The sequence below is a fragment of the Triticum dicoccoides genome, chromosome 7A (assembly GCF_002162155.2).
Source record: "Triticum dicoccoides isolate Atlit2015 ecotype Zavitan chromosome 7A, WEW_v2.0, whole genome shotgun sequence".
Taxonomy (NCBI): domain Eukaryota; kingdom Viridiplantae; phylum Streptophyta; class Magnoliopsida; order Poales; family Poaceae; genus Triticum; species Triticum dicoccoides.
Window position 1 is genome coordinate 4450182 of NC_041392.1, and position 22195 is coordinate 4472376.

General features: G+C 46.4%; 3 protein-coding genes across 3 annotated transcripts; 1 reads left to right on the forward strand and 2 right to left on the reverse strand.

Moving 5' to 3' along the window:
* Positions 1 to 7962: 7962 nt before the first annotated feature.
* On the reverse strand, positions 7963 to 11401 carry LOC119330785 (protein NPG1-like). The gene is made up of 5 exons (XM_037603917.1): positions 11138 to 11401; positions 10155 to 10356; positions 8812 to 10004; positions 8567 to 8714; positions 7963 to 8487 (listed from the first exon to the last, which is right to left on the reverse strand). The coding sequence occupies exons 1-5, from the start codon at positions 11297 to 11299 to the stop codon at positions 8168 to 8170; spliced, it is 2025 nt and encodes a 674-aa protein (XP_037459814.1). The 5' UTR covers positions 11300 to 11401; the 3' UTR covers positions 7963 to 8167.
* A 1641-nt stretch (positions 11402 to 13042) lies between these two features.
* On the forward strand, positions 13043 to 15963 carry LOC119328798 (50S ribosomal protein L9-like). Its single transcript, XM_037601780.1, has 6 exons — positions 13043 to 13227; positions 13556 to 13690; positions 14106 to 14168; positions 15019 to 15081; positions 15199 to 15270; positions 15349 to 15963. The coding sequence occupies exons 1-6, from the start codon at positions 13108 to 13110 to the stop codon at positions 15511 to 15513; spliced, it is 618 nt and encodes a 205-aa protein (XP_037457677.1). The 5' UTR covers positions 13043 to 13107; the 3' UTR covers positions 15514 to 15963.
* Positions 15964 to 16995: 1032 nt separating this feature from the next.
* Positions 16996 to 20648, reverse strand: LOC119328797 (scarecrow-like protein 22). Its single transcript, XM_037601779.1, has 2 exons — positions 18774 to 20648; positions 16996 to 17701 (listed from the first exon to the last, which is right to left on the reverse strand). Exon 1 carries the CDS (start codon positions 20542 to 20544, stop codon positions 18808 to 18810), a length of 1737 nt encoding a protein of 578 aa, XP_037457676.1. The 5' UTR covers positions 20545 to 20648; the 3' UTR covers positions 16996 to 17701; positions 18774 to 18807.
* Positions 20649 to 22195: the final 1547 nt, after the last annotated feature.

Consider the following 22195-nt stretch of genomic DNA (forward strand, 5'->3'; position numbering starts at 1 on the left):
CCTATGTTAGCCGTAACATCAGCCCCTACGCTAAGATTCATGCTGCGAGATCAAACGGTCATCAGATATCATTTCCCTTCAATGAAGTTAGGATGTGTGCGACACCAAATGTACACTCAAAACCTGATTGCTTCTTCTTCCTCAGAATCAGATCTCATGTTGTTTTTTTGGGAGAACATAAAGGAGCGTTCACCCTAGTAGCTGGTTGCAACTAACAGTTCAAAAAACCTGACGTGGCATCAGCCCTGCTCCAAGATCCAGGCCACGAGATCAAACGGCAAACATGGCGTTTGCGGGGAAAACCTTCCCCGTGAATGTTCGCCAGATATAATTTCCCTTTAATAAAATTAGGATGTGTGTGGCACCAAATGTACTCTCAAAACCTGATTGCTTCTTCATCAGAATTCCATTTTCTACTGCTATTACAATGCAAGACCCAGGTATCAATAGACAACCATACATTCTAGAAATTTGTGTTTAGATATATGTCAGATAACATGCTTTAGAGCTGATATTTATAAGCCTCAAACGGAACATAATACATACATATATGCTATGATTTTGATTTTTATTCCCCAAATCAATTTATGTAGTCTTGCAATTTTTCTTTTTCTTGGACCTTGGGACACTCGATTGAATGAATATTTAGAATAGTCAACGCATCAAATACAAAATAATAATAATAATAATAATATATTTCAAAATATTATATATTTACTAAAAGTATAGTTTGTGTGATAAGTGCTAGAACTATATACAAATATGTTATCATTTTTTCTATGTGTAACGGAAAACATTATAAGTAAAATTAAACAGTGAATTTATAAGTTATAGAAATAAAAGTTTGTTATAAATAAATAAAGATTAGTTTTATCATATTTATAAGAAATTAAATGTCATTTCCTTTGAATTTAGATATATTATTTAAAAAGCACTGCTCAAAATTGATAAGATCATGGGATTATACATAAAGATAGGATTTCATACCAGCTGGTTGTTTACGTGGCTGCCTAGCCGTTTGCAAATAATTGAGGTATCCGCATCAACCCTTGTCACCGTCGACGACAAATTAATGGCAATTACCGAATACACCTGCAAAGGCACCTCTTCTTCCCGGTCCTTTGCCGGTGGTCAACAGGCCACGTAGCAGCGGGTAACGTATCAGCCAATCAGGCAGTGCGCACGGAGAGTGACGGCGGGCAGTGATTTTTTCCTTTCCTGAGCGGATTTTGTGTGGGTCGGAAAGGGGAATTCATGCAAATCATATTCACCACCCGCGGGCAACAAATGCATGATGGGATAACGCCCGTGAACAGTAAATGGATGATGGGTGTGCCACCTCAGTTCAATGCCTTCCCTCACACCCACATATGTTTTGTTCATCATTTTTTCATTTTTCGTTTTGTGGTTTTATTTTATTATTTTTAGTTTGTTTTTTAATTTATTCATAGTCCTTTTTGTGTTTTTCATTTCCCCTTATGTTGGTTTCTTTTTTCTTTTAGGTTTCTATACTATAATTTGTTCTAATATAATATATTGTGAACAATTTCATATATAGTGACCTTTTTAATGTATGCCAAGCTTTTATTTAATATACTATGAACATTTTTTAATACTACAAACCAAACTATTTTTTATTGTAGGATGAACTAATTTTTGAATATACGCTGACTATGTAGAGTGAATTTTTTAGTGTATGTTCACTTTTTGGATGTTATTTAGACAAACTGAACATTTTTTAATACACATGATCCTTTTTTAAAAGAAAACCCTTTATTTCAACTGACTGATTTTTTGGCTGACGCAAACCTCCTCGCGAGCTGTCCGATCATTCAAGATCGTGCGACTCTCGTTTCTCATGCATGCCTAGCCAGACGGTGTCGCTGCAAACGGGCCCAGGTCGATCACGTCTCGCCCACCTATTCCGTGACCTTGAGAGATAGAGGGGTTGCAACATTCAATCCCGAGCCAAGTTCGAGCAGCACCCAGATCTTATCAGACCGCCTGAAGTGACGTCCTCGCGATGGCGATCTTCTGAAACAGTGAAGCTGACGCAAGGACAAGGGTCGGAGTTGCATACATCGATGTCTCAAAGCATGGACGACGACGCTCCATGGCACAGGTATTAAACCCTTCCCCAAATGCACCCCAAAATGTTGGTGATCTGCAAATCGCGTGGAGAAAGCATGCAAATGGCCTTGACGAGCGAACTATTTGGGGGGAGGTGGGGGGGGGGTGGAGTGGAGGGGCTCGTCGGGGCTCGAGTGGAGCGTAGGGCTTGCTTCACAGTAGATGGTCACCCACGTAGTCACTCGTGCAGGTTGATTTGCTTCGTTTCAGGGCGAGTTTCAGAGTAGCTAGTCCGCTGAGCACAACAATCCCACCTGTTATTCGCCGATGATACTTTACTGTTTTTCGAGGCCTCTAGTGCCCAAGCGGAGAATGTGAAGGCTGCTTTGGAACTCTATGGTAAGGCCACTGGACAAAGTCTGAACTATGGTAAATGCTCTGTTTTCTTTGGTGCTACATGCCCTGTGATGATACAGCAGCAAGTTAGAGATGTGTTCGGGGTAACAAGCTTAGTTTTTGAGGAAAAATACTTGGGCCTCCCAACTCCTGAGGGGCGTATGTCCAAGGGACATTTTCAAAATCTACAAACTAGTCTCACAAAGCGTTTGATTCAGTGGGGGATGGACTTCTTGCCCAGCCAGGAAGAGAGGTTTTAATTAAATCAGTTGCACAAGCATTGCCAACCTATATCATGGGTGTGTTCAAGTTACCTTATTCAGTGTGTGATGATTTGACAAGGATGGTGAGAAATTTTTATTGGGGGTCTAGAGAAGGAAAAAGAAAGGTCCATTGGAGAGGATGGGATTACCTTTTACAGCCTAAGAACAAAGGAGGTGCTGGATTCCGTGATTTTCGTATGTTCAATCAAGCATTGTTGGCCCGACAAACTTGGCGATTGTTATCTAGACCGGACAGTCTATGCGCCCAAGTCTTGAAGACCGGACAGGGTCTTCTCAGGTAATGCTTCATCATCGTGGCAAGCTATAAGTCATGGGCTCGATCTCTTGAAGAAAGGCTTAATTTGGAGGGTTGGAAATGGACGGAGTATCAGAGTATGGAGAGACAATTGGATTCCAAAGACCTCACTCATACAAACCGGTGTCACTACAAGGTCGGTGCCGCATACGTTTTGTATCCGGTCTGCTCAATGACAATGGTTCGTGGAACCTGGAACTGCTCCAGCAATACTTCATACCAGTTGATGTCGAAGAAATAATAAAGATAAGAGCATCTCCAAGACTTGGGGAGGATGTCATCGCATGGGGTCCGGGTAAATTTGGAGTCTTCACGGTAAAATCAGCTTACAATATGGCGTTTGAAGAAGCCCACAGGGACTCGGCAGTGGCATGTAGTTCCTCTCCGGACGGGAACAGGAAATGCTGGCAGTTTATTTGGAGATGTAATGTTCCTCCGACAGTGCATAATTTTGCGTGGAGACTGTCGATTGATTCTCTGTCAACGTGGAAAAATAAGCACAAGATTGGTCTGGAATCGTCTAGTGGGTGTCCTGTATGCGGCATGGAAGTGGAGGACAATTTTCACCCGTTCGTGAGATGCCAGTTTGGACGCGACCTTTACTTGTCCATGGCAGAAGTGTGGAGTCTACCTGCTCTAAGTTCGTTTCAACACAGTGGGAAGGAGTGGCTGCTTCATGCACTTGGTGAGCTGAGTGATATTCAGAGATGCATGGTATTATTAATTTTCTGGAGAAGCTGGTATATTCGAAACGAAGTAACACATTCTAAACCCGCCCCGCCCATGGCTGTCTCTATAAGCTTTTTGCAAAATTATTTGGATACACTTCGTGGTATCAAGCTCAACTCCCACTGTGACCCAGCCAAAGGAAAGTGCGGTATTTCTTATTTCACTGCCACACCTCTTGTTAAGGCTCCAGTTCGTGAATCTGAGTGGAGGCCGCCTCACCAAGGATGGGTTAAGCGAAATACGGATGGTTCCTATTCATCTGGTGGTGGTGCGGGTGCCGGGATGATCTTGCGTGATGTTGCGGGTTCGGTCATCTTCTCATCTTGCAGAGCCCTGTTCTCGTGCAGAGATGCTCTAGAGGCGGAGTTGTGTGCATGTATGGAAGGATTGTCTTTCGCACTTCAGCGTTCTGATCGTCCAATCGAAGTCGAGATGGACTCGAGTACGGCGGTGGCTTTGATTTCCTGTGGCGAGGTGGATCGGTCGGTTTATGCTTCTCTGGTTGGTGAAATTAAGTTACTGTTGAGTCTTAGACAATCTTGTATTACTCTTGTTCCTCGTTGTCAAAATAAAGCGAGTGATAGACTAGCTAGTTTTGCTAAAGTAGAGGGTCGAACAATTACGTGGGTCGGTTCAGGCCCTGAGGATGTTTTGAAGTTTGTCCAAGAGGATTGTAAGGACCTGGTAATTGAGTAATACAAGTATTATTCCCGCAAAAAAAAAATTCCACGTCGATAGTGATGGACTTCGATTTTTCTTGCTAGAGTAGTGTTTGAGTGCAGCACATACTGAGATTTATACTCATTGGGCTTCCATTTTTTGGATGTGATGGGGTTTGATTCTTTGCAATTGTGAAGTGCTACTTCATTGCAACTCATACCTTTTTTAGTGGACAAACGCAGAGAGGCTTTTCATCAGTCTAATGGATTATTTGCTTGAAGTATCTAGGGGATGTGGATGTTATGTATTTTTTGTTTTACTAATGCAATGAAAATGCAAGTATGGACTAACGCACATTATATCAAGCATCTATAGTTCTATAATAACGAGACCTGTACTATTCTCAAAATACATAAATGATAACTTGATCTATATAATGAATAAAGATTATCTGAGATGATAAGTTCACCATTTTGCAAAATATTCCTGGCATAACAACTTAACTATTTGAACTACATTGTTTGAACATTTGCACATCAATGAAGAGCTGATTTGAACAGTGGGAAGAAAGGGCTATTTGATATCAAACAAGGTATCCGAGCAGACCAAAACACACATTCAGAAACTTAGATAACAACATCAATTAGCTGTCATAAACATCTCATCACTTCTTCTCCACTTTCTCCACACGGGTAGCCTTCTTCATCCAAGCTCCCAATTGGTGCTGGTTCATCCTCTCAGCACGGAGCTTGCCGTATACCTTGTACGCATCTATAACCTTCACAACTTCGACCAAGTGCTTCTCGCCACTGCGAGTGATGGTCGCCCTGGGCCTGGATGGCCGTAGCAAGCTCTGGAGTAGAATCACCAGCCTTGGAACAAGAAAGCAGTCAGAGCAGGGTGCAAACGTACGAACATGTAAAATACACAGAGAAAAAGGAAAGAAAAGTAGTGGATGCATCCACCTTCGGCGCACCTATGGAGTGAACAGTAAATTCGAAGAAAAAAATGTAAACAAACTAAAAAAATTCTGAAACTTCGTGGATGTGATTATGAGCCAATGTTTTAGGAGCTTGCAAAGTTTGGTCACTGAAAAATATGAAATGATCTCCATATAAACGAAATACAAATGATGCTCTGCACCTACCTTACTGTTCACATGTTTTCAACACAAACTTTGTTTTTTGTACAAAGCTCTATGGGTGTCATTTTGCAACCAAATTTTGCAAGCGCCTAAAACATTTGGTCATAATCACATCCACAAAATTTCAGAATTTTTTAAATGTTTTGCTAAGTTTTTTATCGTGGGTGCACCGTGGGTGGAATGTCCGTGGGTGCACAAAAACCACACTCGAAAAAGAAACTGCCACTATACCTTGACCTTGCAAGAACAACTTGGAAAAATAACAAGCTTGGTCTTGTATCTTGAGACTCTGAAGATTACAGTCGATTTTCTCGTATACAGAGGTGGATTCAAAGTGATTTTAGCCAGAAGACAAAAGGAATGAACTTATGATTGTTCATAGCATGGCGATGACGGCCCCCTTCGGCGTGTGAATGACTCAGCCGGCGACTGTGTTGGAAGCAGTTTCATGAAACGACGAGGATGTCCAGGATCCACACATGGCAACGGCTGCGGCGGTGGCCCAGGAGGACGGACGCTGGGAGGGCTGCGTTGAGCAGGGCGAAGTGGCACGTGGTCGTGCGCCGGAGTGGGGGTTTGATTTCTTCTAGCATGGGCGGGTGAGGCGCGGCGAAGGAGACGCGGCAGGCGGGCGAGGAGGAGCCGCGTGGACAGGCACGTGTTCTTAGAGGCGTTGAGGTGTTTCTATAAGGGTAGTAGATATATCTAGCAAGATCTGGTAACTGGCGATAGCAAGTTGTTTCTTTTCTCTTTTTTACTGCACAATCTCTCCTTTTTGAGATTGCAACTTTTTTTCCCATTTCTTTTTATTTCACAATCTTTTCAGTTTTGTGACACGTTGTGATTCTATTTTCTAGTGGCTTAGTTTGTGACATGTTATAACTTGTGTTTCAGTTGCAACTTAGCAATATTAAGCAGTTCATGCCTTGGTGGAATAGATATGACAGAATCCTTAAAGTGGTTATAACAATTTTTTGAGTAAAATGGAATTGTGAATATGCATCCGTGCCTCTAACAAGAATCCTCTGGTACACATACTATTTTGTAGCAAGCGTGGTGGCTTGTCATTTTAATTATCGCAGAAGCCTTCATTTTTTAGCCCTTTTCCCTCAAGTTTGGTTGTTCTTGCTGCTTATGCCCAGCTTATAGCATGGTTTAGCTTGTGCTGACTTGAGTGCTTAACTAAAATAAATCTAATAGTGTGAAACTGGTTGTTCATTCCCTCGCATCTATAAGCTCATGTTGATATCTTTAGAATGCATAAAATCCATGTCCTGCGACTGATGAATTTACAAGAATTGTCTTATTTTGCCTGTGTATGTTCTCAAGTACGTTCGACTTATATTGATTGTACTCCTTTGGTGATCAGCATGTGGGACGACGATCCCCTGACTTTGGCTAACCTGCCATTGAGACACTGACACATGGGTCCCAACAAGCATGGGGCCCACTTGTCAGCGACCCAAAGGCAGGGTAAGGCAGGGTTAGCCAGAGGATCTGTGTCCCAGCATGCGATGCAACTATGTATCCTATCACTCTTTTGAGCGGTACAGAAGAATTGATTGCATCATTCTATTCAAATTCGACACTAGGACAGGGGCACAGGGCCATTTAGGTTGAGAAATTTAGTTGTTTGATGCCCGGCTGCTTGTAGCTCGGCCTCCATCTCCAGCTTGTCCTCCTCCGTCCATTCTTGTTCCCGCCCGAAGCATCACAACTGCAGTGATCAGGGGTGATAACACGAATGGTTCTATGGTTCTGGCCTGTCCCCCTCCGTCGACCATTTTTGTTTCTTGAAGGCAGTAGCTGATTCTAGCTTTCCTGAAGAAACTAATCAGAACCCAGGTGTTGTTGACGGAAATGGCTAGAAATCAGTCAGCTAAAATTTTCATTTGTGGTCAGTCGATTTCTGAGCCATTGGATGTGAAATCAAAGGCCTACAGTGCTTCTTCAACCTTCACCCCCTTGAGCCGCCAGCCACCACTGGCCGAACCGCTGGCCTCCGCCGCCCGCGGCCGGCAGCGCTCCCGTGCCGCCTTGCCGCCCCGGCCTCCCCGAAACCACTCCCCACCGCTGGTCCTCCGCCAAGATGAAGAACAGCATAGGGCAGGTCCATCTTTACAATACATTTGCTATATATGTTCAGCTTCCTGATAAGTCCACAATTACTATCAAAACTCTTTACCCTCGCAAAAAAAAAGGCTATGCAGAATGTATAGAGGGCAACAAAAAATAAGCCCAGGCTATCAATAGTATAGAGAGTGTGCAGTGTGAAGTGTAAATTAAATAGCGCTGTTATCTCAAGGCTTTGGCGTCATCATTCTCATACAAAATTAAAACAGTGCAAGTAAAAGCGAAATTCAAGTAACAGTTCAGCTGCCATCACACTTGCATTTTCTGAAAGCATCACACTTTCCATGAGCAAATACACGTCCCACGGCAAAATAAATAAATATGCAAAACAATTGTGCCTATACACATCGGTTAACTTTACATGCATTGAACTACAACAAGAGAGAGAAACAAGGAGAGTAGAGGAGTAATGTGGAGGGTAGAAAAAGTAAGGAGTTCCTGTATGTTGTGATAATCTCATGAGAGCGTCCTAAAACTCTCCACGGGATCCGACTCCTCGAGCATCACCGCCGCCTGGAAGCAGTCGGCGGCGTCGGAAATCCTCCCGTCGAGCTTGTGCACCTTCCCCAGGTTGAGCCACGCCATCCGGTTCGTCGGCTCGACCCTCAGGGCGTCCGAGAGGAAGGCCCTCGCCGCCGGGAGGTACTTGCCCCCCTGCTTGGAGAGCAGCGCCCCGATGGCCACCTTGGACGACACGTGATCCAGCTCCGTCGCCGAGGCGTTCACGTAGGCCGCCATCGCCTCCTTGCTCTCCTTGCGCACCTCGTGCATGTAACCTGCATTGCATTGCATCGACTCGTACATCGATCGGGGTGAAATTTTGTAAGGGTTTGGTGACCTGAGCTTTCGGCTCACCTTCGGCTTCGAGTGTCGCGGCGGAGTACGATTTCAGGGCTGTGGCTTTCTGCAAACATACCTCGGCGTCCCTGGTGTGTGAGAGGCTGGAGTACAGATTTGCAAGACCTTGCCAGATTTCGAACTCGGTTACTCCACCAGCCTCTCCCTGAAGCATCGGTATGTGAACTAATGGAGAAAGTGCCAAGAGAAAAATAGTATACGGATGGTACTTTTTTTTGCTGCATTTGATTAAGAAAACAAACCTCCACTTTCTTAGGCGAATTCTTCTGGGCCTGAACAAGAGCAAGGAGGACCCGGTATGCCTCCACCGCCTCCATGGGCGACGATTGAGCGACCTTCAGCTTAGCCTTTATCCTGAGCAGTGATCCTTGATCCCACTTTGCGGTCTCGTCTAACGCGGCATTGGTCGCCACTTCTGCTTCGGAGTATCTTTGCTGTGCGGAGAGGACTAGGGCTAGAAACCTCCAACCTTTCGAGACCGCTCCACCGGTCGCGTCGACAAACTCTTTGGCACATCTCAGCGCGGCGTTCATGTTCCGCTGCTCAGCGTATTGAACTCCCATGTCGAATATTAGGTTTGGGTTGTAGCGGTCAAGAGACATCGACTCCGTAAGGGACTTCATAGTTTCTGCGTGCAACATAGCTCTTTGGTGATCGGATGAAACAATCTTGGCCTTCTTACTCAGGCAACTCCCCAAGAAATGGAGGCCGGTGCTCTTCAGATGAACATCTAATGATTCCGTGTTTGCAATCGCTCTTCTTGCGTACTCGACACCCTCGGAGGCAAGACGGCAGTCCTCGCTACATATCTTGGCGGCTAACAGCAATGCCATTGTATCTTTTGGGTTCTCATGCTTATTCAAGGACTTCCTCAGGAAATTTAGAGCGACTTCTTTCTGAGCAACACCATAGTAGCAAAATGCTAGTGTGTTCCATCTCTCCGTCCGAGGATATATCCCAGGTAGAACCTCCTCCAGATGATCTGCAATAAGAGAAGGCCGGCTGCAAATCGACAATGCGTAGGTCAAGTGTTCCATCACCGAGGGATCCCAGTGGGTCTTTCCCTGATAAAACTTCTTCAATACTGTTGTGAGGAGTAGAATGGCTTCCTCAATATTTGTCTTGGGAACAAAAGTGCCTTCAGCTGGTGAACCAGAGCTGGGCGGACTCCACTCCACACAACCATACAACAAGAAAGCAGCAAATCTCTTTTGAATCCTTGCAATGCATTCCTCGTCGAGGTTCCACGGGCTGAGAAGAGCGCGTCTGTACGAAGCAAATGTTTCCTGAAGAGAGCCAGCTTTTTTCCAGGCCTCTGGGAGAAGTTCCACAGATTTATTGATAGTTTCTTGTAGCTTCTGTTCGATGTCAGGAGTGCCATTCTTGAACATACTTTCAACAGAATCGATGACGCTTTTGCATTGTTTAGCGGCCTCTGCATGTTCAACAGGTATTTCAGTAATTTGTTACAAGTCAAAGAATAAGCTAAAAAAAGAACAACTTCCAAATGATAATTTATTTTTGTAAAACACAATTAAAGCAATTTGTTTTAAACTTAAACAACGGTATAAAGCAATTTTGTTACCTATTGATTTTCCTAGCTTCTGAAGGGACAATGCTTTCAAGTAAATGGCTTCGAGAACAAGAGTAGCTTCTGTTGTTTTCTTCGAGGATGATGGCTGGAAGCGCTCAATGGCAGCTTGAAGGTCTATTCCATCAAACACACAAAGTGCATCTTCTACATTGCCTTTCTGAAATTCCAGCCTTCCTAAGAGAGCTCTCGCTTCCTGTTACCGATCGATGTATAAACGAACTTGGTGCAATAAACCCGCAAAAAAATAACTTGGTGTAATAAACCCGAGAAAGCATGACGGTTAGAATTCTCCATGTATTAAGCTAAGTTTGAACTTCATTTTTGGAAATTAATAATTGCAATGGAGATCAATAGCATGGTTCATGGGAATAGAAATATGATCAGTTCTTCATAATCTGGACAAAGAAAATGTCCCTTTCTCCGTATGATTACACATCATTCAGTAAAATCTTGCTACCTATACTGGCATTAAGATTATTCACAATTCACTCACCCAATAAAAAGCATTTTGATTGACACCATCGTGTTATAATTCACTCACCCAAATATATAAAGAACAAAAAAAGGTGCATGTCTTATAAACTTGCCGAATAATTCGCAATTGGATAAACCAATCAATGAAATAGAACCAGAACTGAAATGGAATCACAATTCGGCATTTGACATCCCCAAGAAAGGAACACATTTCCCACACAAAGCCTCTCAAACAATATTTTTTGAAAAAAACGCACGACCAACGTTGGCATCTTTACATTTTCGGTTCATGTGAGAACAATCAAAGTCATCGCTTAATTGAATTGACACCATCATCGCCGGCAATACGAAATTTGACATAACATTGGCGGCACTGACCAAACACTTCAAACATGGCAATTTCTTGCAAACCAAGTTCACATCATAGCAGCATTATATAGGACAAGCACCGTACTACGTATCAAACAAACATTCATAAAAGAGTTTCAGATATTTCGGACCTCGTAGTTGAGGGAGACCGCCTCGCCGGAGCTGGCCGGCTTTGCCTCTGCCGCTGCCGCCGGCTCCTCCTTAGCAGGGGGAGACGAATGGGCGGCCGCGCTCGTCGCCGCCGCCGCCGCCTCAGGAGGGGCGACCTCGCCGCCGTCCTCCGGCTCCGCCATGCCGCTGCAGCAGAGGGATCGCACCGACGGGCACCCGATCTCGTCGAGCTGGGAGGTGCTCGGTTTCGTCGTCGATGGAGAGGAGCGGAGGCGGCAACTTCTTCCACGGTTCGCATGCGTACCCTTTTCCACTAATTTTTCTGTCTTCTATTTTTAGTCTTTTGCGACTACTCTCTCTACTGCTTGTTGCCACGTGTAAAGTTCATCAGGAATACCGATAGAAATTTAAGGGAGTCCTTACAATTTTTTCCAGAAAATTCGAGCTAATGATAGATTTTTTTCTAAGACAAGCTAAAAATAGATTGTCTAGCTCCACCAATACAAATGCATGCATGGATGATCTTGAACGGCCACATATGTTGACCAAGATGTGATCGTAACCTATGCTTTGTCCTTGGCTGCAAAGAGAAACAACAGGGTGTATTTTTTCCACTCAAAAGAATTTTTGCTCAAGAGCAAAGCAAAAGGTGCTTTATTTTTCTTTTTTGCTGGTGAACATTGATAACAGATTTGAATCATTTTTCGCGAAATTGAAACAACAAGGTGTTTTGTTTTTTCTGGTGAACATTGATAATAGATCAGAATCATTTGGCTTGCCCACAAAGAACGCCTCTTCACCATCGAATGACCACTACCGTTGTTCCCCTACTGTAGCCGGCTTGACCACACGATGATAGTCGGGAAGTCTTCATGCATGTGCCCGTAAGGACTAGTGCCCTAGAGTCGTAGTCGTCACCGTTGAACCCTTCAATAGATCTGAAGCACCTGACAACAAATCTCGTCACACGACGAGAAACACTAAACTCACCGTAGCAAGGAGACGACAGAAATCTACGTCGGAGGTCCTTCAATTACGTTCAGATGGACGAACTTGAGGAGAATCGGAGACCGAAACACAAACTCAAGAAAAAGCGCCGCCATCCATCTGAGCGCCACACCTAAGAAGACTAAAAAAACCTAACCTAAACTATTAACCAGACTGAAAGCACCAGGATCCCTAACCCCGCCACCAGTCGTCGGAGCGGCAGGTAGAGGGGAGCCGAATCCACGGTCTCATTGATGAAGCCTGGAGGGGAGATTTACCATAGCCGCCAAGGGATAGGGGAGTTCATATCACGGAAACCACACAATATTAATATGTCTTGGTGGTAAAAGGAATTGTTGCATCCTACATCTTTGGAAATTGAAATGGAGAGGGTCTAACTATTGTAACTTTCATGAAATATGAAAGTTAATGATGCATGTCTTGATTTTCAGCGCAAAATAAAATGTAACATGTGGTGCTTGAGTATAGCACATAACCGAGTCCTAGAGTTTCAACCTGCCAACTACGAAACAAATTGGACTAAAAACTCACATAACCTTTTATGTTACAAAAAAATGCATTTATGTGCCTTAAGAAAAAAACATAAAGTTGATATTCTGATGAGATTTTGAATGTTTGATTTGATTTTATTGGATTGCAGAGGGTGTTGGCATCCAGCAGAAGAACCCTGGCTCTTTTCCAGATTTCCGCTCTGGTCGACTTCCTCATCCAAAAAAGTGGAAACTGCAAAGTTTTCATGGCAGCGGAAGTATTTAAAAAATAAAATCAAAGAGGGCTCAAGAAAGTGCAAAATGCAAATTCTTTTGGGCAGCAGAAGGATTTTAAAAATAAAATCAAAGGAAAAAATGGAGATCCCTTAGCGGGCCTGGCCTGGCACCGGCCCGGTCCGGCGGGAAGCCGAGCCACCAATACTCTCACTCGCGCACCCGTTGGTGGCAGCCGCCGGCCCCCGTCGCCTCCTTCCCCTGAACCCTACTCCACCATGGCCGCCGCCCGCGCCGCCCTCCTCCGCCGCCACGGCCTCGGCGCCGCCGCCACCAACCCCGTCCTCTTCTCCGGCCACGGCCTCCGCTACCGCAAGCTCGAGGTCATCCTCACCACGGTAAGCCACCCCCCCCCTGCCCCCCTCCCCCCGCGACGCTCCGCTCGGTCCTCCACCTCTGCAGGATGCATCCCGCGATCTCGCTAGCCGCTTGCGTTTCCGGTCAGTTCGAGCGGGGTGCTTTCGATCCGGTGAGGCCGGTGCCGCCTCAGCGACAGTTTGACCGATAAATCTCCAGCATTTCTGAAACTTTTTAAGCTAGCAGTAGTATTTTTGACCGATAAAGCTTCAGTTTTGGCCTTTCATTTCAACAATGTCCCTAGAGATTTTAGATTGTGCGGGGAAGTGGAACTAACCTTTGACATCACCCATCGCTTGTTCACCTCAGACGATCGACAAGCTGGGGAAGGCGGGGGAGACGGTGAAGGTGGCGCCGGGGCACTTCCGCAACTACCTCATGCCCAAGATGCTCGCCGTCCCCAACATCGACAAGTTCGCCATACTCATGCGCGAGCAGAGCAAGGTTAGCTTCCCCCTTCTTTTCCCCGATAGAAATAAACATGCCGCGATGGCCGTGCAGTTTGGAATGCTCCGTCGCGGCTCACAAGCATTTGCTTACTAACTACTAGCTTACTCTGCTGGCTTTTGAGGCTCTGCTTTCCAGAGTTCGTTTATCAGTTCTTCATCTGCGTATTGAATGAATTTTACGAGCTCTCCAATACTTGTTGCATCTTAGTAGCTCTTTGGTAGAATAGGCTTATATACAACTCTTGCTACTTGTGTTCAGTGAGCAAGTTGGTGCTGAAGTTATTTTGGTTCATTCTAGTTCATCTCCACTGAAGTATTTGCTTCTTGTAAAGTTCTGTTACCGTAAGAATATTTACATTGTAAACTATTACTGCTTTGCTGGCTTACAAGTCTCTCATTTGTTTGATCAGCTTTACAAACGCGAAGTGGAGGTGGTTGTCAAAGAAGTCTCAAAGGAGGAGGATGATGCTCGGGTATGTCGTGCACCGAGTGGTTCTTCCTTTTTCGTGAACTGCAGTGTAGATGAGAGTTCTTAGTACACAACTAACTGACCTATCCTGTTCCTTTTCTGAAACCCTGTTTGCCATTCAACAGAACTTTTGCCTACAGCTGTCTTTGGTTGATTTGTGCACAATTTCTGTCTAACTGACCTCTCCTATTCATCCTCTGAAACTCAGTTTGCTATTTAACACCATATCAGTCCAGAGCCGTCTTTGGTGGATTTGTTTTGGTTAACGCACTTCGAGTCCACTCTAAACATCTGGTGCTGAAAATAGTGAATATGTTGCCTTGGAAAAGTCTTCTTGTACCTCTTGGCTTCTGCTCCCTCTGTTCCTAAATGTTTGTGTTTCTAGAGATTTCAAATGGACTACCACATATGGATGTATATAGACATATTTTAGAGTGTAGATTCACTCATTTTGCTCTGTATGTAGGCACTTGTTGAAATTTCTAGAAAGACAAATATTTAGGGACGGAGGAAGTAGATATTATGTTTAGAATGTAGGGCCTCTTAAGTTCATTTTTGTCACTGTGGCCAGCTACTCAACACTGTTCCAATACTGTTTTTCAGATACACAAGCATAGTAGCTGTCCTCTCAACTGTAACGTCCAGCTCATCCATTTCATACTGTACATAGAAAAGATCCTTTTGATGCTTACTTAAAACAACATTTTTTGTAACTGAATCCTGACATTGAAGTTCTTGTTTTCTCAGTTCGGTTAAATACAGATCTTTTATGTGTTTTCCCAGTCACCGGCCTCTTAAGTTCATTTCGTTTTAAAATGTTACTCATTTACTTCTCAACTCAACCATTTGAACAGCAAGCGGAAGAGAAACTGAAGCAGTGTCAAGCAGCAGCAAAACGGCTCGATAATGCTCTCTTGGTTAGTATGGTTCCACCAAATTTTGGAGTCCTGGTGCAGCATACTTTTGTTGATGTTCCAGATGGACAATCTTGTCCAGTATTAGCAAGTGCTGATCAAAATATTTATGTTTCATAGGTGTTCAGACGGTTCATCTCCGAAGGGATCGAGTTGCGCTCTCCTGTAACGAAGGATGAAATTGTTTCTGAGGTTCTGCTCCAGCGCTGTCATCCGCTATTTATTCAAAAACATTAATCTGTAGGTAGTAACATCAAACTTTACCAACAGGTGGCGAGGCAACTCAACGTCAACATTTACCCAGACAATTTACACCTGGTGTCACCATTGTCATCCCTCGGAGAATTTGAGGTGCCACTTCGCTTACCGAGGGATATACCACGCCCAGAAGGCAAGCTACAATGGACTCTCAAGGTCAAGATCAGGAGACCCTAAGCACTTTCGGTGGGTGATCTTTGCTCTCCTTCCAAGGTGCTGAATGGTACCAAAAGGCCATTTCAGCCTTCGGATGAAGAGACACGCTGAAATAGACCTTCAAACTCAACCTTTTCCCTTTACAATTTGCTTGGGCCATCGTCTCGGGCGGGGCGATATGATCGGGCCTTTTGTTCCTACAAAAAAACGTTGAGAAATAGTGAATAATTTGCCTGGAGTAGGGGGCCTAGTATTGTTGTTGCTGTTTGACTTTATCATATTCTTGACTTGTTAGTGTGCCCAATCCTGGTGTGAAAGGGGGGAGATGGATATAAAGAAAGAAAGGTTGTGTGTGCAAGGCATCCTTGAAAAGGAGAGGCAGGGAGTGAAAGCTTCCTCAGAAATGCTCATTTGGCGTCATCATCATCATATGAAAAAATGGCCGTCTCCATCGATGTTTTAGTCGGCTTATATTGCTCTACGTGTCGTGTGACGGCCTTTTGCTTTGATGTGGAAATGCTCTTTAATTCGCGCACGCATATTTTGTGCTTCCTTATCTCCCCCATTTGACTGAATGGTTATCAGTTGATCCATGGACCCCGGGCAATCATTGTCTTGGTCCTATTTTAAGATCTGAGCTGAATTACATTGACACTGACTTGACAGTGGAGACCCATTGATCTCTGCGATCTCTGCTTAATCTTGTTTCCCATTTTTTGCCAGGCATTACTTTGAAAAAATTATTGCGGTAATTACGCGTCGACAAGGGCTATCTTTGCATCCAAAGTGCTAATACAAAATGTTGAAAGAGAAGGGCACTGGTGCAAAAAATAAGAGTGAAAATCAGCACTTTGGCAGTCTGATGAACTTTCATGTGGAGCTGGGGTGCCCAGATCCTCACTTTGCTTGAGCACTGCAAAATACCTTTCCTATGCAGCAAGAGAAAGCTGTAAAGCAGGTGATCTCACCTGCAAGGCATCAGGGTTGAGAAGCAACAGAGATGCCTTCTTTTGGGGAGGAAACAGCAGCCCAATTAGTAGTAGTGCTCCATTGTTAAGGTGCTGCTCAAGCTTCTTATATGGATGAGATGGTGTGATTTGTGGTCCTAGGAGATTTTAGTTTGGGGGTCATAATCTCCAACCTCTTCACAAAATAATATCAGGTTACATCTATCTATCAGCAAAAGTCAAACAAAAAGGATGGTCCATGATGTGATCTCCTCTTTTCTTTCCCCCTCCAACTCCTGTCTGATTGATCCACTCTATGGATCAGTTGAGTTTGGAAGAATGATTGATATTTTTTCCAGACATGTCACATTCCAAAAAAACTAAAATAAATGGAAAACATAAGCTTGAGGTCACCATTGCAAATAACAAAACATGTGCAATTCAGCTGCATCATGTGATTAAGCTAACCTAATGCTGGTATGTGGAGCCAAACAAGGAGAGAAATAAGAAAGTTCACCTAATGTGTAGCCAGAGATACACAAATGAACCTGGCTGATAGGGTGTGGAGGGGGCCAAGTGAAATATAAGAAACTGATGTGTACATGTGATGAGGGGCAAGCCCCATGTGACACCCATATGATTCATGCCCTAAGCACAATATACTACTACTGCTGCTGCTGCATCATATCATAGGAAATAATTGCCACTGGTGCATTGGAGTAGACAAGAGATGACAGGCTGCTGAGGAGCTGCTTGGCTATGATAGAGCCAAATTCAAGCTAGGTTAAAAAAATATCTCTCATGCCTTTCATCCAAGGCAGAACAAGAATGACATCTCAGGCCTCAGCTGTGTAGCCATATGTGGTAGACCATTAGTGGTGGTACTATGGTGAATGGAAGCTGAAAGTGAGAGATGAGGACAGCCAGCAAGACAAATCAAAGTGTCACAAGAAAGGCTTCAGCCTGCAATGATCTTCAGGAAGGCTCCAAATGAAAACCTCAACTTCATATAGAAACTGCTCAAAGGTGAACTTGCGCTTCATTTGCGCAGCCGAATGCAAGAGGACGGGGCGTATTATCATGATACCGAAAGGTAATAGCGACGACTCCTGAAAGGATTTCATACAGAGGCTGCTGGCTGGGACAGGCGAAATCAGCTTCGGACTTCCGCTGAAATCTAGGCTTTGCTTGAGAAATTAAATTTGTAATATTGGCTCATAATCCATTGGTAGCAACTGCAAATCGACGTACCAACCGCAACTCTGAAAGCAAAACATATAGATGAATTGAGTGACAGCAACATCTCATATGCCATTTGAAAAAACAAACATGTTACTAACTATAAGCATGTACCTGTTTCCAGAATGTTCCTTAATTGGTTAACGAAACAGAGCAAAGCAAGATTAGGGCAATGCACATCATCATCGAAGGCCGATGACGACGCCCCAACCGAAACTTTCCCTTGTTTAACAGTAGGTATGATGACGAGGAGGAGGATACAGCATACATGTTACCCTAAATTTCAGTATTTGGCGCGCTACAGTTGCATTTTCCATGCCATCCCAACAACCCCACACTATTCAAATTGTGGCAATGTGTAGTAAATTGCAATTTCCAAGCTGAGGAAAAGCATACTTACATGATAATTCATGGGAGGAAAGAAAACAAGTGTGCAGTATGCAAATCCTGATGTGTGAAAGGTACTGGTACAATGGACCTGACTTGTAAATAAAGGCACATCACATTCATATCTACAGTTCATCTTTGATGTCCTACTCCAAAGAAAATACAGAGGGGACAAAGAAAAATCTTATAGAATTAGAGTTGTCACATCAATCAGCATAAAACCTTAGTTGCAGACTGATTGATGCATACACATACATACATACTATACTCTGGTTTAATTAGGGATCTATTGAACACTTCAATCAATCAGCATAAATCAGTTGCATACATATATATGCTCTGCTACTACAAATTATAACAGGATTTAACTGAACTATTGTTTTACTACAATTATGCTTGGAAAATCCTTGTTGATTTCCAGTGGCAAAAGCTTAATAATTACAAAGAGGAGAGAAACAAAAAGGACTTGAACTTCAATTAGTCTGAAAATATGACTGGCATAATACACAATGATCACACTGGAGGATTACAATATCAACAATTAAAACGCGGGTTGGGGGGTTAACAGTTTTTCGGCATTTCGAATTCCCATTCTTCATGCCTCAAATTGCTAGTAGTAAGTAATATATCACACACCAAGATTGGCTACTACAGTAGTAATACTTGAGAAAGATTAAGTTTTGGCAACAAGATGAACTACAACTGTACCGGGCTGCTCAGGCTCTGCAAGCAAGGGGATGGATCAGCACCGCCATGCCGACACCGACACCAGCTCCGACCGCTGCCACCAGAGCGCCAGCGCCGCCTGCTGCTTCTCGACGTGGAAGCCATGGTTGGCCGTGCGCCGGAGCAGGCACTCGGCCTGCGCCTCCGCGGCATTGCTGAGCTGCAGCGGCGTGAGCCCGGCCGACGCGAACGTGGACCGCCACGGGGGCAGCTTCTCGCCGCCGGTGACCAGGCGCTCGGCCCTCGGCCGCAGGATGAACTGCTCCACCTTGGCCGCCACGTCCAGCGACGCGCCGGGCGTGTCGAGCGACTCGACGAGCGCGGCGCAGGAGCGGAGCACGTTCAGCGCGTGGCTCGGGAGCGGCAGGTCGGCACGGTCGCAGCCGTGGTCCACGCACACGACGATGGCGGGGCGGAGCTGCTTCACGACGCGGAGGGACGCCGGCGTCGGCCCGGAGGTTTCCGTGCCGACCGTGATGTGGACTGCGACGGCCTCGTCGGGCGCCGCGGACAGGCCCGGCGGCGGCGAGGGGCTGAAGGGGTCGAAGGCGACGGCGGCGAACTCGAACGGGATGCCCAGCTCGGCCGCGAAGCGCGCCAGGCTCTCCTGCGTGAGGTGGAGCTCCAGCGGGTGCCTCGACCCCGGCGACACCAATGCCGTGACCTTCAGGGCCGGCGGCGGCGTCGACGGCGCGGCCGTGCGGCGCCAGTGGTGCGCGAGCTCCTGCATGAGCGGCGGCCAGTGGCCCCCGAAGCCGACGTCCAAGTCCACGACGTGCACGCGGCGCGCGCCGGCGCCCAGCGCGTCGAGGAAGGCCTGCGTGGCCGTGAACCCCGCGAACTGGACGGTGGGCGACGCGTCCGCCAGCGCCTTGTGCGCGGCGAGCTTGAGCGCGACGTCGAGCGGCGAGAGGACGGATCCTGCGCCGGTGCCGGGCGCGGGCGGGAGGAGGCGCTGCAGGAGCGCGTCCCGGAGCAGCGCGGCGGCGCGGAGCAGGGGAGGGTGCCCCGGCGGGGCGGGCGGCGAGGGGAGCCGGTGATTGAGCCGCGCCAATATCTCGCGCGCGCCAGCGGGGTCCCCGGCGTCGGCGCGGCGCGCCGCCTCGAGCAGCTCGTCCACCGCCGCCTGGGGCTCGAGATCTCCATCTCCTCCCCCGGCGGCGCCTGGTGCGGTGGAGACGGGGAAATGGACCTGCTGCTGCTGCGGGACGGAGAGCTGCGGCGGGAGCTGCGGGAGCGAGAAGGCCTGCTCCTCCGCCTCCTCCCGGCGCTCTTCAAACGGCGGCGGGTGGAGAGGGGGCGGGGGCAGGAGGGAGGGGTCGAAGGGGGCGGGGCCCTTGAAGCCGAAGGCGTCGCCGTCGCCGTCCGCGTACCCCGCGTCCATGATCCAGCGGAGGAAGGAGCTGTCCTCCCGGGTGCCGTGCGCGGCGGCGGCCATGGCGTCGTCGCAGCCGCCGGAGGAGAGCAGCACGGCGTCCCAGTCCTCGGCGCTGATGGGCGGCGGCTCGGACGAGTGCGCGGAGGAGGAGGTGGGCGGGCTCGGGCTCCGGTTGTACAGCACCGACGTCGGCTCCGGCGACTTGCGCTTCGAGTTGGCCGCCGCGCCGCCGCCCAGGCCGCTGCAGGAGGAGGAGGACATGGTGGTGATCATAAGTGGAGACGAGAGGAGGTGTGCGTGTACGTGCGTGCGGTGGTGTGGCGTTGCGTGTGCGCGTGTATGCTTATGCGGTGCCTTTTCTTTCTTGGCCACCATTTGTTTTTGTGTCGAATGCTCTTTTATGTCCTCCTCCTTGGCACCATCACCATGGATGATGGGTGGATGGAGCTCAGCTCGGGTCGGGTCGGCTGGAGATGGGGACCTCGGGCTAGTGACTGAGTGAGAGTGAAATGAATGGGCCGATGAATGCCCTCTTGGAAGGGGAAGGAGAGAAAAGGCTTTTCTTTCTTCTTCTTTTTTGGTTTCTTTTTCCTCCAAGAGAGTGGTGATTGTGCATGGTTGCAACACAACTTGCAACTCAGGTAGTAGCCTTTGCAGCTTGCACTGGCGAATTCACTTTTCTTTCTTCTTTGAGGGTAGCCAAGTTCTCCCCTCCTCCGATGGTCTCGTCGGCCGGAATGGGAGTGGGAGGGGAGCCCGGGTCTTCCCTGTATATAGTTGTAGTAGGCAAGTAGTTGGAGGTGCCTCTATGGCGACTGGCGATATGTCGACGGGGAGAAGGGTTCCAGTGCAAGCGAGTTACGGTCGGATCTAGACGTCAATGACTATTTTGGCCTCGGTAAGCTCACAGGGCTTCCTATATCTGGAGCTTGGTTCACCTCCTCCTCATATCTCTCATAGTCGTCATGGTGGGGGAAGGGAAGGGCTGGATCGAACGCCGGACGTACTAGTCCAATTCAACAACCCCATGTTCTAAAGAGTGGCGATTCTACTATGGGGGCTTCAATAGCCTTAATATAAGCCTACCCTCCGAAAATCCTATTTCAGCTAAATATACCACAGCACTCTCTATTTTTTTTCTTCCAAAACACAGTACATAACTAACACATACACCTCTATGAATCTGCATGCATGCATGCCTGACCCCTATGAACACCTTCCATAAAATGGACCGGCGGGTATTGAGATTGACAAAGTCCGCCTCACTGCCGACCGATGGGCACATCACTAACCACTTATTGAAGAATAAAGCCGTTAAATCTTATGCCCTCTGCCTTTAGAAATGACGGGATAGCAACCTAGTTTCATGATCCGGGGTGCTGTTTGCATAATTTTTGGAGCGGTTGTAATTTTGCTTTTGTAGACGGCTCCTTTCGTAAGATGTTTTATTTGACGTGATCATGTGAGTCTAGGTCCTTCGAGGCCCTTCCCCGGTCCCAAAAAAAGAAATGTTGCACCGGTCCAGCAGTGTCACGTACAAATTGTGCAGGCCATTACAGTTAGCTTTGTGTAGTACTCAGGCCTTGCTTCCCACGTACTACCTGCAAATGGTCACTTTCGTTGTGTGTTTTGCCACGGGAGCGTGCATTTTATTTCTGGATCACGTCCGCTGCCCTCTACTGGATCCAACAAGCGTCACACCTTCGGTTTTTGCACACGTTTGTTTTGCGGTGTGTAGTATGTATTTCTATGACGTCGGGTTTTAAAGAAAAATCAAAAATCGAAAGCATTCTTGTCCCTTTCCTTTTTCTTTTGCAGCCAAAGACAAGGGGAAAATCCTACTGGTACATGGGATCACAAGCTGGTCAATATATGTGGCCGGTCACTATGAGCCCACAAGAAATGTGAATTGATAACCTATCAAAAGCAAGGAGAAATGAGAGTAGCTTTTCTTTTTTCCTTTATGTGGAAAAATGAAGGTCTTTTTTACTTGGTTCCTGTGCTTTGGTGGTGTCGCTGGGTCCGA